General features: G+C 42.6%; 1 protein-coding gene across 5 annotated transcripts in view; it reads right to left on the bottom strand.

The window, feature by feature from the left end:
• Nucleotides 1–20246, bottom strand: part of PITPNC1 (phosphatidylinositol transfer protein cytoplasmic 1) — a 266448-nt gene that overhangs the window by 75799 nt on the left and 170403 nt on the right. For all 5 annotated transcript variants that reach the window (XM_082373723.1, XM_082373731.1, XM_082373722.1 and 2 more), the window contains one exon: nt 15887–15958. In XM_082373723.1, coding sequence (XP_082229849.1) covers nt 15887–15958 — 72 coding nt within the window. The remainder of the gene's footprint in view (nt 1–15886; nt 15959–20246) is intronic.

Below are 20246 nucleotides of genomic sequence, written 5' to 3'. Positions count from 1 at the left end.
GGATGTCCACTCTCGCCACTATTATTCAACACAAGTTTTGGAAGTCCTAGCCACGGCAATCAGAGAAGAAAAAGAAATAAAAGGAATACAAATAGGAAAAAAAGAAGGAAAACTGTCACTGTCTGCAGATGACATGATACTATACATAGAGAATCCTAAAGATGCCACCAGAAAACTACTAGAGCTAATCAATGAATTTGGTAAGGTTGCAGGATACAAAATCAATGCACAAAAATCTCTTGAATTCCTACACAGTAACAACGAAAGATCAGAAAGAGAAATTAAGGAAACAATACCATTCACCATTGCAACAAAAAGAATAAAATACCTAGGAATAAACCTACCTAAGGAGGTAAAAGACCTGTACTCCGAAAACTATAAGACACATGAAAGAAATCAAAGGTGACACAAACAGATGGAGAGATATACCATGTTCTTGGATTGGAAGAATCAATATTGTGAAAATGACTATACTACTCAAAGCAATCTACAGATTCAATGCAATCCCTATCAAATTACCAGTGGCATTTTTTACAGAACTAGAACAAAAAATCTTAAAATTTGTATGGAGACACAAAAGACCCTGAAGAGCCAAAGCAGTCTTTTTTTCTTTTTAATTTTTTATTTATTTTATTTTTTATTTTTGTCTGCATTAGGTCTTCGTTGCTGTGCGTGGGCTTTCTCTAGTTGCGGTGCGCAGGCTTCTCATTGCAGTGCCTTCTCTTGTTGGGGAGCACAGGCTCTAGGTGCGTGGGCTTCACTACTTGTGGCACATGGGCTCAGTAGTTGTGGCTCGCAGGATCTAGAGCGCAGGCTCAGTAGTTGTGGCGTACGGGCTTAGTTGCTCTGCGGCATGTTGGCTCTTCCTGGACCAGGGCTCAAACCCATGTCCCCTGCACTGGCAGGCGGATTCTTAACCACTGCACCACCAGGGAAGTCCCGCCAAAGCAGTCTTTGGGAAGAAAAAGACTGAGGGAAAAAAACGGAGCTGGAGGAATCAGACTCCCTGACTTCAGACTATATTACAAAGCTACAGTAATCAAGACAATATGGTACTGGCAGAAAAACAGAAATATAGATCAATGGAACAGGATAGAAAGCCTAGAGATAAACCCATGCACCTATGGTCAACTAATCTATGACAAAGGAGGCAAGGATACTCAATGGAGACAAGACAGCCTCTTCAATAAGTGATGCTGGGAAAACTGGACAGCTACATGTAAAAGAATGAAATTAGAACACTCCCTAACACCATACACAAAAATAAACTCAAAATGGATTAGAGACCTAAATGTAAGACCGGACACTGTAAAACTCTTAGAGGAAAACATAGGAAGAACACTCTTTGACATAAATCACAGCAAGATCTTTTTTGATCCACCTCCTAGAGCAATGGAAATAAAAACAAAAATAAACAACTGGGACCTGATGAAACGTAAAAGCTTTTGCAAAGCAAAGGAAACTACAAAGAAGATGAAAAGACAACCCTCAGAATGGGAGAAAATATCTGCAGACGAATCAACGGACAAAGGATTAATCTCCAAAATATATAAACAGTTCATGCAGCTCAATATTAAAAAAACAAACAACCCAATCCAAAAATGGGCAGAAGACCTAAATAGACATTCTCCAAAGAAGACATACAGATGGCCAAGAAGCACATGATAAGCTGCTCAACATCACTAATTATTAGAGAAATGCAAATCAAAACTACAGTGAGGTATCACCCCACACCAGTTAGAATGGGCATCATCAGAAAATCTACAAACAACAAATGCTGGAGAGGGTATGGAGAAAAGGGAGCCCTCTTGCACTGTCGGTGGGAATGTAAATTGATACAGCCACTATGGAGAACAGTATGGAGGTTCCTTAAAAAACTAAAAATAGAATTACCATATGACCCAGAAATCCCACTACTGGGCATATACGCAGAGAAAACCATAATTCAAAAAGACACATGCACCCCAATGTTCACTGTAGCACTATTTACAATAGCCAGGTCATGGAAGCAACCTAAATGCCCATCGACAGATGAATGGCTAAAGATGTGGTACATATATACAATGGAATATTACTGAGCCATAAAAAGGAACGAAATTGGGTCATTTGTAGAGATGTGGATGGATCTAGAGACTGTCATACAGAGTGAAGTAAATCAGAAAGAGAAAAACAAATATCGTATATTAATGCATATATGTGGAACCTAAAAAATGGCACAGAGGAACCCGTTTGCAGGGCAGAAATAAGAGACACAGATGTAGAGAACAAACATGTGGACACCAAAGGGGGAAAGCGGTGGGGGTGGGGGGTGGGGGGGGGGTGGGGGGTGGTGTTGGTGGGATGAATTGGGAGATTGGGATTGACATATATACACTAATATGTATAAAACAGATAACTATTTAATAAGAACCTGTTGTATAAAAAATAAATAAAATAAAATTCAAAAAAATTTTAAAAAATCCTCTGATAAACCATAATGGAAAAGAATATGAAGAAGAATATACATATGTATAACTGAATCACTTTGCTCTACAGCAGAAATTAACACAACACTGTAAATCAACTATACTTCAATAAAATTAAAAAAAAAAAAAGACCAATAGCCAGAAGAATACCAAGGATCATATAATAAAGAATCACTACTCACCACTCAAAATGAACACATGTAAACGGTTTGCCATATTTGATTCGGCCCCTCCTTTTCTTTTCTTTTTTAAATTAATTAATTTATTTATATTTATTTTTGGCTGTGTTGGGTCTTCGTTTCTGTGCGAGGGCTTTCTCCAGTTGCGGCGAGTGGGGGTCACTCTTCATCGCGGTGCGCGGGCCTCTCACCGTCGCGGCCTCTCCCGTTGCGGAGCACAGGCTCCAGACGCGCAGGCTCAGTAGTTGTGGCTCATGGGCTTAGCCGCTCTGCGGCATGTGGGATCTTCCCAGACCAGGGCTCGAACCCGTGTTCCCTGCATTGGCAGGCAGATTCTTTTTCTTCTTCTTTTTTTAATTTATTTTATTTTTATGTATTTTTGGCTGCATTGGGTCTTTGTTGCTGCACGCGGGCTCTCTCCAGTTGCAGCCAGCGGGCTCTAGGCACGTGGGCTTCAGTAGTTGTGGCTCGCAGGCTCTAGAGTGCAGGCTCAGTAGTTGTGGTGCACGGGCTTAGGTGCTCCACGGCATGTGGGATCTTCCCAGACCAGGGCTCGAACCCGTGTCCTCTGCATTGGCAGGCAGATTCTTAACCACTGCGCCACCAGGGAATCCTTCTTTTTCTTTCTTTTTCTTTTTTTTTTTAAAGAAAGTTTCACATTTAAAGTTAAAATCCTTTTCCTTTCTATTCGAGGCTGACAGCTATCATAAATTTGTTGTGAATCTGGTCTATATTTTTATAAACCTTATATTTTGTACAATATGTAAATGTATCCATAAACAATATATTTTTAAAAATTAATTAATTAATTAATTAATATTTGGCTGCATTGGGTCTTTGTTGCTGCACGCGGGCTTTCTCTAGTTGTGGCAAGCGGGGGCTATTCTTCATTGCAGTGCGCAGGCTTCTCACTGCGGTGGTTTCTGTTGTTGCGGACCACAGGCCCTAGGTGGGTGGGCTTCAGTAATTGTGGCTCACGGGCTCTAGAGCACAGGCTCAGCAGTTGTGGCACACGGGGTTAACTGCACCGCGGCATGTGGGATCGTCCCGGACCAGGGCTTGAACCCATGTCCCCTGCATTGGCAGGCGGATTCTTAACCACTGCGCCACAAGGGAAGTCCCAACAATATATTCTTTTTTTTTTAAATGTTTTATTTATTTATTTATTTATTTATTATCATCTTTATTGGAATATAATTGCTTTACAATGGTGTGTTAGTTTCTGCTTTATAACAAAGTGAATCAGTTATACATATACATATATCCCCATATCTCCTCCCTCTAGCATGCCCCTCCCACCCTCCCTATCTCACCCCTCTAGGTGGTCACAAAGCACCGAGCTGATCTCCCTGTGCTATGCGGCTGCTTCCCACTAGCTATCTATTTTACATTTGGTAGTGTATATATGTTCATGCCACCTTCTCACTTCGTCCCAGCTTACCCTTCCCCCTCCCCGTGTCCTCAAGTCCATTCTCTACATCCCAACAACATATTCTTAAATGACTTCCCACACTCAAGTTTATAAACTCCTTTAGGAGTTTTTTTGTTTTTTTGTTTTTTTAACATGGAGAGAGGTAGGGATCTAATATTTTATTTTTTCCATATGAAATGTCAATTGACACAATGTCATTTCCTGAGAGAAGTTTATCTTTCCAAGCTGCCTTGACTAGTATGTATCAAACTCTCATTATCAGCTTGGGTCTATTTCTATCTTTGTGCCAATACCACACTTAACTATGGTTACGCTACCTGGTATGATCAATCTCCCTCCTTGTTCTTTATTCAAAAATTATACTGGCTGTTTTTGGACTTTTATTCCTCCATATGAATTTTACAATCAATTTTATGACAATCCTGTTGGGGTTTTGATTGGAATTACATTTAATTTGGAGATTAATTTCGGAAATAATTTCCTTCTTTATTGTATTTAGTCTTTCCATCCATGAACATGGAGTATTTATCATTTATTCAGGTCTCTGTTATGCCCTTCAACAAAATTTTGTCTATAAAAATTAGATTGTTCCTAGGTGCCTTAAGGCTGTGTTGGTATTAATGATGGTGTCTGCCTTCAGAGAGCTTTGAACGGGTTAGAGAAGACAGTTAAATGAGCAATTACTGTATAGGTTGATAAGGGCTGTACTTGGAGGGATGTAAACAGGGCAGTATACAAACATCTATGGTGGTACATATCCTGGGCTCTAACCCTTAGGAGGGTTGTACACTTAGAAGTCTAGTCTGAATCATCTCCATCTGCCTTTTCAAAACTTCAAGACACAGCCCAGAGTGTGAAATTACAAGAGAGAACCTAGGGTTTCTGCAATTCAAAAAATCTCTTCGTAAACATCTTTTGGGTGAATAGAATCAGTGTTGATGCTGATAATATTTATGATTAGGCTGTCTCATTAATTATTTTGCTGTTTCATTAATGAAATCAGGATATCACCAAAAAGAGAGAGAAGACTGAAAGCTTCTGCTTCGTGACTACAAAAAAAGAAAAACACTGTGTAACTTTAAGTTATTTGACATCTCATTGCAACATGTGAATAGTTCCTCTATTTTTATAAGACTTTTTTAAAGAAGGAAAAACATACACATATAAATAAATTTTTTTGGCTGAACCATATGAGAGTAAGAGTATGTTGCAATGGTACTTCCTTCCTAAATATGTCAGCATGTATTTCTAAGAACAAGGACATCCTCCTATATATCTACAATATAATAATCACAGGCAAGAAATTTATTATTGACTCAATACTATACCACACTATTATGTAATATATGGTCCAGACTCATTTCCCAATTGTCTTATAATATCTTTTCTGTGTCCTGCACAAGCCCACCCCTTTTGTTAATCCAGAATCTAATCAAAGATTAGGTGTTAAATTCATTTGTCAAATTACTTTAGACTCCTTTAATCTAGGGCAGTCCCCCAGGTTTTTGTTTTGTTTTGGTTTTTGGTCTTTGATGACACATTCTTTTTTGAGGATTTTTGGCTAGTTGCTTTGTGGAGGGTCCCTCAATTTGGATTTGTCTGATTGCTTCCTCCTGATTGGATTCAGGTTAAATATTTTTGGCAAGGATAATCCATATTATGATTTGTGACGTTGTGTCCTCAATGTATCACAATGGGAGGCACATTATGTCATTCTGTCCTATTATTGGCAATGTAAAATTTGCTTACTTGATGGCATCCACTAGATTTCTCCGCTGTTTGTAATTAATAAATAATCTCTGGGGTGATGCTTTGAGGCAGTGTGAATTCCTGTTCCCAAACGCTGCTTCACTCAATGGTTTTAGCACCCATTGGTGACTCCTGCTTGAATCAATTATTACTATGGTAGCTGTAAAATGGTCACCTAGACCTTGACACTTGGTATTGCTTTTCTGGCTCTGCCCACTGGTTTCCTAACCATGGATTCAGGCTCATCCCTTTGATGCTGCTGCTTTTGACCAGTTTGGTTAACTGTCTTCTTAACCCTTAGTACTAACAGGTCAGCACAGTCAGGTCTTTTTTAGATTTACCACAGCACCAGTGAGCCAGGCCTACATAGAAAGCAAATACTACTTTGAGCTATATCTATTAATAATAATGATTACTACCAATAAGCTCTAGCTTCCCTGAAGGCAGAGATAACCTGCATCATGACTCTCCTCAATTAGAAAGTTAGTCCTCATGCTGGATAGATGCACCTTTTGCCCACGTGTTTTTTTTTTTTTTACATCTAGCTCTCAGATGGCAAACTGTACCACAAAGAGCAAAGGCAACATCTTAAGGAATGAAATATAATCTGTTTTCCATTGTCCTCAAAATGATACTATTAGACACAGACTGAGTAAGGACACTGACTTTCCACTTCATGTACCAAAATGGATAATAATCCTTCAAAACTGCAAATGGGGGTGTTTTGTGCAAACTTCTTTTTAGCATGTACCGATGACTTATTAGAGAAAATTGCAGATTTTGTAGGTGGCTGGTTATAATAATCTAAGGTTAAGTTGAAGACATCAGACATCATGTCTAAAAATAAAGCAAATGCTTTTTCCTTTCTATAATCCTCAATTAGAAGCCATTTAAGGAAAGGATAATCAGCTTGAGAGGCTTGTAAATATGGATTCTACAGTTCTCATGGGCTCCCCTGCTTTACAAATTAATTTTAGTACATTTTGAAATGTGTAAATAAATTATTTTACCCTACATCCATCCATACTGCCCTCTTGATTTTAACATCAATACAAATACTAATACTAATGAAATGAACTTCATGATGACTATTGCAATAACAAATCCTCAATAAATACAGCTCTCCTTAGATGGTGAAATTCCCTCTTTGTCGGTTGGTAACTTCCAGTGGGAACTATTTGTGGTCAGGAGGAGAACTCTTTTGGCCACCTCTCCAAGGCAATGCAAATTGAGCCAAGTCAAAATATTGAAATGTTTCCTCAATTGATCCAAAGAAGACACCCATCCAGGGGAAGAAACTAGATTTCTCAGGTGGACCTACGTAGTTGACTAAACGAGATAATCTAATTCCCTAAAATCAAGCACAACTCATTGACTGAAAATGACTTGGTCTTAACCAAGGAGAAAGGAAAATAGTCAGAAGCTGGATTGAAAGCCATGGGAAAGTCCTTCTCAGGGCCAGGGTGCTCTCCATCCTGGAGCAACCAGAACTTTCTTTTTTCTGTCACTCCTCTTCCTAAATAACCTCACTTACTTCTATCTCTGAATCATGACCTTACACCTCTCTCTGAACTCCAGATTCATATATCCAACTCCTTACCTACCATTTCCACTTGGATGTATCATTGGTATCTCAAACTGATTGTGTCCCTGCTGGAGCACTTGACTTCCTGCTTCTCCTGCACTGCTCCCCACCACCCACTCAGGGTCCAAAGACAAAGCTAGAAATCCTGAGGTCATCCTTACTTTGCCCCCATCTAATGCATCAACCCCCAAAGAAAGTCAGTCTGTTTCCAAAATATACCTATCTTTATCCACTGCCGTCTCTCCAGCCCAAGCCACCATCATCTTTGGTCTGGATTCTTGCACTTGCTGCCAAATGGAATCCCTGCTTCTATTCCTGCCGTCCTCCCACCACTCTCCACAGAATGGCCAGAGCAAACGTTGAAAAACATAAATCACACACTGTAATATGGCATCCTAAACTGGATGCTGGAACAGAAAAAGGACATTAGTGGGAAAACTGGTGAAATCTGAATCAAGTCTGTAGTTTTGAAAAATGATTCATGGTTATATAAGATGTTAACGTTCAGGGGAAGCTGGGTAAAGGGTATATGAGAACTCTCTGCACCATCTTTGCAACAGTAGTGTAAATTTAAGACAATTCCAAACTAAAAAATTTATTAAAAAAAAAATACAAACCCTAAATATCACGTCTCTCCTTTGTTTAAAATCCTTGCATAACTTCCCACTGCGCTAAAATCCAGCCTCTAGCTATGGCCTCATAGGTTTTACATGATCTGGCTTCTGTTACTTTCTCCATCTCATTTCCTACCAGTCTGCTCTCATTCCTATCGCTCTGGCTGCTGGTTTTCTGACAGTTCCTGGATTATGCCAGGCTGCATCAGGGGCTCGGGCCTTTGCCCTTCTTGTCCCTGTATTAGCGTGCTAGGGTTGCTATAACAAAATACCACAGATGGAGTGGCTTAAACAACGCAATTCTATTTTCTCAGAGTTCTGGAGGCTGGAAGTCCAAGATCAAGGTGTTGGCAGGTTTGGTTTCTTCTGAGGCCTCTCTCCTCGGTCTACGTATGGCCAGCTTTCTGCTGTGTCCTCACATGGTCATCCTCATGTGGTCTTTCCCCTGTGCTTGCACGTCCCTAGTTTTGCGTATCCAAGTTTCCTCTTCTTTGAAGGATAACAGTCAGGTTGGATTAGGGCCCACCCTAACGGCCTCCTTTTAACTTAATCACCTCTTTAAAAGTCTTATTTTCAAACACAGTTATAGTCTCAGGTACTCCAACATGAATTCTGGGGGGACACAACTCAGCTTACAACAGTCCCCTTGCCTGGACAACCCTTCAGAGGGTCGGCTCCTTCCCAGCCTCAGGTCTCACATGGATTTGTCACCTCTTCTGAGAGGCATTTCCTGACCACATGGCTTCTAGCTGAGCTCCCCTCCATCCTATTTATTGCCTTCTTAGCACTTCCTACAACTGGAATCCTTTGTTTACTTGCTTATTATGTGCTTTCCCCCATTCCATGAGTAGTGGAGACCTTGTCTGTCTTATTGCCTCTTACAATGCCTGGCACATAGTAGGTACTCAAAATTTGTTGACAAGAAATGGTTAATTGACAATTCAGACAAAAGCAGAGTCTCATTAGAAAATCATCTGTAACGCAGTTAATCCCAAGGTAGGACCATAACTGAAGCAATACCTAATATTTGTATAGCACTTTACAGTTTATGAAGTGCTTCCAGGTAAATTAACCTGGACGAATCCTCCACGTTGTGATGCAAGCATTATTTATTCTATTTTCTTGATAAAGAAGCCAAGACTGCATTGCTTAAGTCATAGAGCTGGGGCTTCAATACGTATCTTTTTGTTTCACAAAGAACAACTTTGTGTTTTTTCATTATGACATAGCTGAACTAGGAACTAAATAAATTCCCCAAACTTGGGGACTTCCCTGGTGACGCAGTGGTTAAGAATCCGCCTGCCAATGCAGGCGACACGGGTTCGAGCCCTAGTCCGGGAGGATCCCACATGCCGCGGAGCAACTAAGCCCGTGTGCCACAACTACTGAAGCCCACGCACCTAGAACCCATGCTCCGCAACGAGAGAAACCACCGCAATGAGAAGCCTGCGCACAGCAACGAAGAGTAGCCCCCGCTCGCCGCAACTAGAGAAAGCCCACGTGCAGCAACAAAGACCCAACGCAGCCAAAAATAAATAAATAAAATAAATACATTTATATATTAAACAAAAATCCAAAAACTTCTTCTAGGCAATTTCGAAGGACAGCTGTGAAGGACAGAGCCTCATGCTTCCAGGAACTAAACTGGACATTCTTTCCATCTGATCAGAGAAGTTTCATTGCTGAGGAATAATGGCTAATGAGAAAAAATACAGTGCCCTCAGGCCCCTTTATTGTGTGTGTGGGGTGGTGGTGGTTATAAATATGCTTTTTGTAAACTGTTCTGTTTCCAAGGGTATGAAGAAGTGAAGAAATTTGGAGAACCTGATTTCCTAAGTATTCATTGTTGGTTTCAAATAGCACTTAATATTTCCTTTAAATCTGTAGTTCTCAGGGGCTTCCCTGGTGGCGCAGTGGTTGAGAATCTGCCTGCTAATGCAGGGGACACGGGTTCGAGCCCTGGTCTGGGAAGATCCCACATGCCGCGGAGCAACTAGGCCCGTGAGCCACACTACTGAGCCTGCGCATCTGGAGCCTGTGCTCCGCAACAAGAGAGGCCGCGATAGTGAGAGGCCCGCGCACTGCGATGAAGAGTGGCCCCCGCTTGCCACAACTAGAGAAAGCCCTCGCACAGAAACGAAGACCCAACACAGACAAAAATAAATAAATAAATTTTTTTAAAAAATTAAATCTGTAGTTCTCAGCCTTGATTGCTCTTAGGTTCCCCTGGGGGAACTCTACAAATCCCAGTGACTGGACCCCAATCCCAGACAAATGAAATCAGAATCCTGGGGAGTGGGACGGTGGCATCAGCGAGTCTACAGCTTCCCACGTCACTTTAATATGCAGCCATGATTGAGAATCACTGGTCTAGATCCTCAGATGGGGTGGGGATGGCATATCCTACGCCCTCCAAAAAGAACATATCAGGTTTGACTGGAGGGTAGACTCTAAAAGTCCACACACTTCTATGTGGAATCTAGAAAAATGGTACAGATGAACTTATTGACAAAGCAGAAATAGAGTCACAGATGCAGAGAACAAACTTACGGTTACCAAGGGGGGAAGGGGGAGGTGGGACAAATTGGGAGATTGGGATTGACATATATACACTATTAAGTATAAGATAGATAACTAATGAGAACCTACTGTTTATAGCACAGGGAACCCTACTCAATGATCTGTGGTGACCTAAATGGGAAGGAAATCCAAAAAAGAGCAGATATATGTATACGTATAACTGAATCACTTTGCTGTACAGCAAGAAACGAATACAACATTGTAAAGCAACTATACTCCAATAAAAATTTTAAAAAAAGAATAACCATAAGAGCTTGTTAAATATGCTCATTCCCGATTACTCTGCAGATTACTTATTAATTTCAAAGGAAAAATGTACCTTTGCAATGAAGAGTTCTAGAAGACACCACCTTAAATAAGTGATCAAATTTAGCATCACCAATAACAGGGCAATGGCATATGAACCTCCTGATGTGACGCAATGGGAAGTAAACAACATTACTTCTGTAGTATTCTTGCCAAAGATGTTTAATATGAATCTAATTGCGAGGAAACAATCAGACAAATACAGATTGTAAACAAGACAACAGACCTGGACTCTTCAAAAATATCAGTATCATTAAGAAAAAAAAGCCAAAGGTACTATTCTAGAATCTAGATTAAAAGAGACTAAAAAGAAGAGATAATCAAATGAAATCCATGATTCTTGATTGAATCCTGTATCAACACAAATAGCTAGGATGTTTTGGAGATAATTTGAGAAATTTTGATATGGACTCAATATTGAATAATATTATTCTATCAATATTACATTTCTTGGATGTGATATGGTATTATTATTATGCAAGAGAACGAGAGAATGCTTTTGTTCATAGGAGATACATGCTGAAGTATTTAGGTGCAAAGTGGCATGATACCTGCAATTTAATTTCAAATGTTGTAGCTAAATGCATACATGTTTTTACTAAAAAAAAAAAAAAAGTCCACACACTTCCAATTGGAGAATTCTGTGTTCCTAGAGGGATAGTGTCAGAAGCACTGCCCTAGACCAGTCTGCACCCTGGACCAATTAAATCAGAATCCCAGGGTGGGTGGAACCCAAGCAGGAGCCATTGTTAAAGCTTCTCAGATGAGACCAACGTGCAGCCAAGGCTGAGAACCACTGCTTTTAAGTGGTACCTGCTTTGTTTGGAAGAGGAAGTGGACGCAAGGCTGCCCCCCCCATTAACCACAATGAACGACAGTAACCTGGCAGCAGCCGACACTCGAATGATAAGCACTGACTCTCCCAGATCTAGATTTATGGCCTTGGACAAACAACAGAGCCTTACTTTGGCATGGTGCCATCCTCCTCAGCACTAATTAAGGCCTAAATAATTCTCATCAGTATGTGCATAAAACAAATGGGCCTCAATAAGACAACTTCCCCATTGTGTCCTGGTTAATGTAATCACAATTTACAGGTTTTCTCAATCATAAATATACTAGTTTTATTTTAACAAGGAGAAGAAAATATTTACATCTAGATATCCCAATTTTTATATTTTTACACTAGATATTGGGTCATGTAAAAGGATGACTTAGGTGGTAATTGATAATAGGATAACAGCATGTACTCTTTTCGATCAGTAATCAATATGATTATCACTAGCGTCTTTCAATTTAATTATTGCTTCTTATCGTCATCCATTTCATTACAGTTTTGGCAGGTAGGGAAGGAAACAGGGTGCAGATAGCAGTATGAAGGATGGTAGCTGAATGATAAGACTATATACCCAGAAAATGCAAAGAAATGACCTGAGTTTATTAAATAATTTGGCAAAGCAGTGAGACAAGAGAAACATCCACCACTGCACTGCTTTCTTTAGCAATTCTGCCTCCCATCAGAAACTCCATACTCACCCCTGGACAGAAAAAGAGCATGCCAGCACACGCCATCTGCTTAAGGCTCCAGTTTTGAACCCCTGGACAAAGCTATCTTTTAATGAAGTTATTATTACATAAATATATATTTCTCAGGTTCTGATTTGGAAACATTAACAAGTGTGAATGAAAACCAATGGAGTCTTCCTTTTCTGCCTCCAGGGACCAAGCTTGAACCAGCTGGGTGACCAACAGCTGCCGCTGAATATGGAAATCAGAGGAAGACGAATTGGCAAAGAAGAAGTCTCATCAAGCTGGGGCTGGCCTGTCTGGTCCAACAGCTCAGAAGCAAGACCTGGGGATTTATGGATCAGAGCCAGGCAGAGGCTGGGCAAAAACACTTAGGGCCTCTTCAGTGAACTCGGACTTGGGCAAGTTGGGTGCCACGACAGAGAGATAAGGAGCTGGCCCCCCGGGCAGTGTCAGAGCCAGCAAGTTGTGGAGGAGGAGGCAACACAGGGTACAATAGCTGGCATTTCTCCCAGAGGAAGCAAATTGTGTTGACATGGACTGCCCACAAGTGCCCTGGGGTTCAGTGCTTCTCTTGCAAGCCGGCCTAAGTCTCAGAGAGAACTGGCCTTTGGCGTGGGTAGAGGGTGCTGACTCTAGGCATGGATCCTGACTTTAGGGTGACTGACCTGGTATTTTAAATTCCTAAGAGAGGAGTGACAAAGCTAAATTCCTGGGAGAGTAGTGAAAAGACCTTAGCACTTGCCAAAAAAAGGGATACAGGACAGTAAATGATAACCATGTGATTTTTTTTTTTTTTAGATTAGACCTGAGCTGAGGATAAACCAGAAGATTACGCTGGTCCTATCAACCTATAAGGATCAAGGCAAGGCCGCACATCCATTCCATACCTCTACAAACGGAGCGGGTTTTAACTATTCATGAAGACAGGACAGAGCGATAGAGAAAAAGAGAAAGCAAGGCAATTTGTCTAGAAAGATTAAAAGATGTTTTAACCCCCTTTGCCTCCCCCGCACCCCGTATTTTTTAGATTGTGCCGGGAAAAGCAATTCAGGCACGTCTGATCTCTATCACCCTTTTCCTGATGGTCTACGGCTACATCAAAATGGTCAAGCCCACTTCAAGATCCAGTGACTGTCAACTGTTCAAAGAAGTACATTTAAGTAGGGAATGCAGCGCAGCCATTAAAAATTACTGGGAAGGATACTTCACGACATGGTAAAAACAGGAGGTTGTATGAGCCAATTTTAGGGAAACTGGTTGAAAAGTAAATTCATTAATACTTTGCAGGATGAACCAAAATGCTAACAGCAGTTATCTCTGAAGTATGGGATTACTACTGGTTTTGCTTTTTTTGTGTGTGTTTTCCAAGTTTTAAGAACCATGTTAATTTTCCCATCAGAAAAAAAGTCATGACTCTACAAGGGTTCAAGGTACACTGTGCAACACTATTTTAGACAATGAGGCTTTGACGCAGTTGGCCAGCAAAGTACCTCTGATTTCAGGCTGCTGACAAGGACACGGGACTAAACGGCTCTGTTAGGTCACCCACCACCAGGGGACGCTAACCACTGAGGATCCTGAACTTACTGGGGGAAGAGTACCCTTGCAGGTTGCATTCTTCTCTCCTCTGGAAAGTTTCAGGAACTCTGGAGAAGGCATTCAGCTGGGATGGATCTATCAAGGGGTCAAATTTGGAGATGTGGTGTGTGCCGCTCTGATCTGAGTCTCTCTGACCAGGGGTTAGCAAACTTTTTTTCTGTAAAGGGCCATGTAGTAAATATTCTAGGCTTTGCAGACCACATGAGCTCTGTTGTAAGTAGTCATTCTGCTGGTGTAGCATGAAAGCAGCTTAGATATCCACAGATGAGTGAATGAATGTAGCTGTGTTCCAAAATAACTTTATTTACAAATAAAGTAGTTTGTCGACCCCTGATAATCTTCAGGTTTCCTAACTTAGTTCAAGAAGCTGAAGTGACAGGGCACAAGCCACGTCAGTCCCTGTGAATAGATGGGTCATTATGGAATGTCACTCCTCAAGCGCTTTCCATTCCAAGGGTTGACTAGTGGTGACTCTTCACACCGAAGGAAGGGACGCCCATTAACGCACTTATGTTTTTAGTCACTTAATATGTTGGTTCACCCCCAGACTAAACCACGAGTCCCTGGAGTTTGAGAAACATATCTGCATTTTTAACACCATCCATGCAGCTCACACAGTGACATCTAAATAGAAGGTGCTGGAGGTGCTCTTGTTGAATACTGAGTGAATGAACCGGTGTCCTCCCTCACCACGCTGGTGTGAAATGTAGTTCTTGGGTGACTCCTCTTGGGAACCACTCAAGCTCTGTCCAGGCAGACTCCACCTTGAATGGGACACCCTGAGTTCTGCACAAACGCACCTGTACCTTCTAGAAGAATTTGTTCTTGCCAAGGGCAGGAAGTTTCTAGAAGATGTTTCTAGAAGATGTCAACATGAAGAAACAGAGTCAGCCTGGCCAAAGCTGTCCCTTCTAGAGAGTTTCTTAGTTTATCTCAGTGACTGTTTTCACATAAAAAGGTTTTCAAATTGACAACGTTTATGAGCCCTTAGATAGTTCTTCCGGGCACTTAGGTATCTCCATGGCCTCCTGCATCTTGTTTTGCATCTCCTTGGCTCAATGAAGGCACCAAAGGGGTCGCCTTGTCAGAACTCCCTTACTCATTTTGCCACAGCCTCAATTTTCATCTTTCTCCACAGATGCAAAACATGAAAATGAAGTAGAAATTAATAAGTGAAGCCCTGCAGCTTCTAGATACAGGTTCTTCCCTCATTGCGTCCTGATGGAACCCACAACCCAATGTCAGGCTGAGGTTCTTGTAGGTCAAATCATCCACTCCCAAGGGGATGGGGATTTAGAAATGTATCGCCCCGACAGAAAGAGGTGGGGCGAAAGCCAGGTCAGAAGTGAATTTTAAGCAATACTAATGAACAAAGTTCTTGGCTAAAATTTAGCGAGAGTCAGAATGCCTCACGAGGTAAACATTTGCTAGAGGGTTACGCTGATTTTTAAGGTGGGATTCGTTGCATGTGTGTGTGACTGCGTGAACATATGCACAGCCCAGAAAATATGTGCATACATGTATTGTGCACACATACACCTGACTGCATTCATTCTTCTAAGCAAATGTCATCGAGAAGATTTGTGTTCAATCCAATGATCTAGAGTTCCAAGGTCCCCATCAACCTTCTTGATCCCCAGTGACAATCACTCCAGACGACAGAGATTTCTGCGCAGAGGCCATGGAAAGTACAGAATGATGAGAAGAAAAGCCAGAGCTTCTCTGAGGTCCCGGGCACAGATCGTGCTGCTGGCCCTGGCCACACAGGAGCTCTCAGAGTCCGTGAGGGGAGAGCGCGGTATGGACTGGGGCGGGGCATGGGGTGGGGTGGGGAGGGGGCTACTCACGCTGTTGTTGCTTCCTTTGTTGTCCTCATACTTGGTTTCTATATGAATGGAGAATTTTGGCAGAAAGGAACACTATGGAAAAAAAGAAAAGTTTCATCAACATACCGTTTTTTCTCTCTTCACATCTTCACTTTAGCCTCTGGCTGCTCTCCTGACCGCTTGGTTGCGAGCACTGTCCACGATCAGAAATGTTAAGATACTAGGTGCATGTCCACATGCAAGGAAAGCCGTCTTTTTGGCAACGTGAACATGATTTCATCCAGGAGTCAGGCCAGAGAGAATAAGCAATCAGGCAAGTCGCCGAAGAGGACATTTCCGAAAAGAATATGCTTTACGAGTCCGACCACAGGCTTTAGGAGAGCAACCCACTGGAACAGAGACAATTCCAGTTCCAGGGTGCTTCACTTCAGGGAGTAGCTGCCACTGCTGGATGCCTGGGAACCAGCCTTAACCATGATGTACATATTCATACAAAGCTAGAGGCGGTAGCGTAGAGCTTTAAGATTGTAAGTTACGGAAGTCAGACAGACCTGGTTTTAGCTTTGGCTTTATCACTCGATAGCCATGTGACTTTGGACAAGTCACTGAACTTGTCTGAACCCCAGCAATATTGAAACAGGTAAAATAACGATTACTTAACAGTGACATTGTGAGGGTTAAATAAAATCATGTGCATAAAACGTAACAGGGCTGGGCGTCAAGCCAACTTTGCACAGAGGGCAGCAAATCAGTATGAGGCTGCAGCTGAACTTGACATAAAAGGCGGCCTCTCTTTTTGTCGGCACAGGGGAGAAAAACCCCAAATGCACACCATCCTGGCGTCCCCGTCTCCTTGAGCCCATTCTACGTGTTCGGTAGACTATAAGGGTTAGCATAGCTTGAGAAGAGGATGTTGATGGATGTCGGTGTAGCCTTCCTCCTGCTGGCACTGAGCAGGGCATTCACCTTCTCTACCACCGGAGGTGGGATTGGATGGAGACCACTGGCTAAAACGACCTAGCGTCTCCACTGGGAGCTGCTGCTGTTGGAGGAGTGAAGCTTGGGCCAATATGTTCACAGTCCAAGAGGTTGGCTCCTTTATTTATTTATCCAATGTACACAGAGCACACATTCTATACCGGGCACTGGTCTAAGAGCTTCCAAGTTCTAATTCCTTTATTCCTTGTCACCATCCTATGAAGTAGGAACTATTATCATCAGCCCTGTGTTAAAGATGAGGAAACGGAGGCACAGAGAGGTTAAGTCAATGGCCCATGATCACACAGGTAGTGGACAGTAGAGCTGGGATTGAAAGTCTGGTGGCCTGGTCCCCGAGTCCGTGCTCTCGATGACTACCCCACTGGTTCTCAGCATGGGCTCTCTGAACCTGGGAACAGCAGCACCCTGGAACTTCTCAGAAAGGCAAATTCTTGGGCCCAGCGCCAGACCCACTGAATCAGAAACTCTGGGAATGGAGCCCAGGCATCTGTGTTTAACAAGCCCTCCAGGGATGCCGATGCGGGCTTAAGTTGGAAAACCACCTCACTATACCATGCACGGGAAGGAAAGCGAGAGAATGCATTATCTAAAACCCCGAGGTCCACAACATGCACCCTCGCCCCACACGGTCACCCCATCGTGACTGTGATCCCCTTTCAGCCCAGCTGAGACCCCCCCCAAATGGCATCTGTGCAAGAAGGCAGAGGCCTTCGATGTGCCATTGATAATTCTGACATCACATGCCTGTGCGCATTCGGTGTTCATCTGTCTTAATCTGAGTGAAACAAGCAAGCTGAACGTGACTAAGGAAACATGGAAACAATCAATCCCAGTAACTGCCTTCATGGAGAATGAAGCCCTGCGATCATTCATTAACACTTTCTTTGCTGTCTCCTGTCAAACCTCTCACTGCACAACTGCTGCCCTCACACCCAGACCCAGGGAGTTCCAAGGAGGGGCCGCCCATAATGAATCAAGATGGAGTGGCTCAGAGTCCCACGGTAGAGCTCTCAATCAACAAGTGAACTTGAGGACACACACCTGCAGAGACCCTTTTAAAAATAACAAGCTTCAGGTGAACCGATTTGTCCTTTTTAACCCGTAATTCATGAGGCTAAATCCAACGTGTGCACAGTACCAGGTGGCGAGAGAACAGAGCTATCCAGGGTGGGGAGGTGGGTCTGGGTGCATCAGAGTGGAACCCTGCAAGGAGTTTTTATCGGTTGAATCTCTAAACCACTTAACTAAGGTCAAACAAATGAATTTTAGCATTTGGGTATTAAACCCAAATACAAAATGCAAAACTCTTATGCAAGTTAACAGATGTTATTTTTGAGTCAAGGACTTAGGTTATTTTCATGTCAGAATGGCAACCCTGCCAGAGGCTAGAAGTGCACCTGGTTTCCGCAAGGCAGTGGGCAGACCTGGGTCAGCTAGGCCAGCTCCAGGCTGGTCAGTGCTGTCTCCTTCAGCAGTGGTTTGGGACTGATAATCCCCCTGGGATATCTGATGGCTGGTTCTCAGAGCCTTGGAGTGTGTGCTGTCTCTCATGTTAAAATCAGAAGTATCTCTGGCTCGGGGCATTTTTAGTGCTATCACTAAAATCTTTCTGGCCAGAATCTTTTTATCCATCTTGAGATAAACTCCTGCTTACCCCAAGCAGGTTAGCTTCTCTAAAAATCCAGCCCTCTAATCCTAGTCGAGTCTAAACTGTTAAGCAAGGCTTTTTTCCTTTCTCCCTGGCTGGCTCCCTACTGTATCTCACCACCAAGGTTATCTTAAACCCCCTTCCCTTCTCAAGACCCCGCGCCTGGTTTCACTCTTCCTCCCTCGCAGTTGATAATTTTGATGCATAGTTTAATGAAGACACAGACCACGTGACAGAAACACCTACAACTTCCTTCTCTTCCATTGTCGCAAATCTTCTGCTTATTCCTTTATTTTTTTTTAATTTATTTATTTAATTTATTTTATTTTTGGCTGTGTTGGGTCTTTGTTGCTGCACGCGGGCTTTCTCTAGTTGTGGCGAACGGGTGCTACTCTGCTGCGGTGCACGAGCTTCTCAGGGTGGTGGCTTCTCTTGTTGCGGAGCACAGGCTCTACGCATGCAGGCTCAGTAGTTGTGGCTTGCGGGCTCTAGAGCGCAGGCTCAGTAGTTGTAGCGCACGGGCTTAGTTGCTCCGTGGCATGTGGGATCTTCCTGGACCAGGGCTCGACCCTGTGTCCCCTGCACTGGCAGGCGGATTCTTAACCACTGCGCCACCAGTGAAGTCCTGCTTATTCCTTTATGATGCTTCTTATTCTTCATGAATCAGAGAAAGATGCTGCCTTCTTTATCCCAACGGAAAAATAATATAATGATCAGAACTGAGACATAGGAGTCATCAGACCTGAGATGTATCAACTTGGGCAAATTATTTTCCCATCCCCAGCCTGTTTCCTCATTTACAGAATGGGGACTATCCTTCTCTACTCTGTAGGCATGCTGAGAAAATCAGTGAGATCATTCAGGTAAACCCAGCACAGTGCCTGGCACAGAATAGGTGCAGGGTTAAAAATATACGTAAGTCTCTTCTCCGGAAACTTGTTTCATTGATTATTTGCATCTTCTCCCTGCTTCCTTTCTACTGCCTAAAAATATAACGAGAAGTATCACATTCTTTCTTTCTTCCTTTCTTCCTTTCTTCCTTCCTTCCTTCCCTCCTCCCTCCCTCCCTCTCTCTCTTTCTTTGGCTGTGCCGGGTCTTAGTTGCCGTGTGTGGGATCTTTTAGTTGCGGCATGCGGGAATCTTTAGTTGCAGCGTGTGGGATCTTTTTAGTTGCGGCACGCATGACCTAGTTCCCTGACCAGGGATCAAAGCCAGGCCCCCTGCATTGGGAGCGTGGAGTCTTAACCACTGAACCACCAGGGAAGTCCCCAAAGTGTCATATTCTTAAAAAACAAACAAGTATCAAGTTCCCTCAGTTATGTTTCTTCCTCAATCTACAACCAATCCCATTCCTCCTCGTCTTCACAATCAAACTCTATTAAAAGAACAGTCGATGCATGCTGGCTGTACTTTTTCATCTCCTACCATTTTTTTCTCAACCAGTGCAATATGGTATGGAAATGACTGATGATCAAAGAATTTCCAAAGCAGCAACTGATTCTTCATCCACGCCCTGTAGGGCTCTCTACACTGTTCTATGTGATGAAGCAATTCCTCCTACGACAGCAGCTCCTTCCCAGCCTTCTCTTCCCTCCTCCATTCCTTCAATGAAGGTGGTCCCTTAGGTTCTGCCCTCCACCCTATTTTCTTGCACTAAGTGATCTCATCTGCTCCTGACTTTTCCATGACCCTTTTTTATGAATCCTCCCAAATTGACATCTTTCACCCCAACT

Source organism: Balaenoptera borealis (assembly GCF_965194805.1).
Source record: "Balaenoptera borealis genome assembly, chromosome: 20".
Lineage (NCBI taxonomy): Eukaryota > Metazoa > Chordata > Mammalia > Artiodactyla > Balaenopteridae > Balaenoptera > Balaenoptera borealis.
Note: the sequence above shows the minus strand (reverse complement) of the source record. Positions and strands in the feature narration are given on the sequence as shown.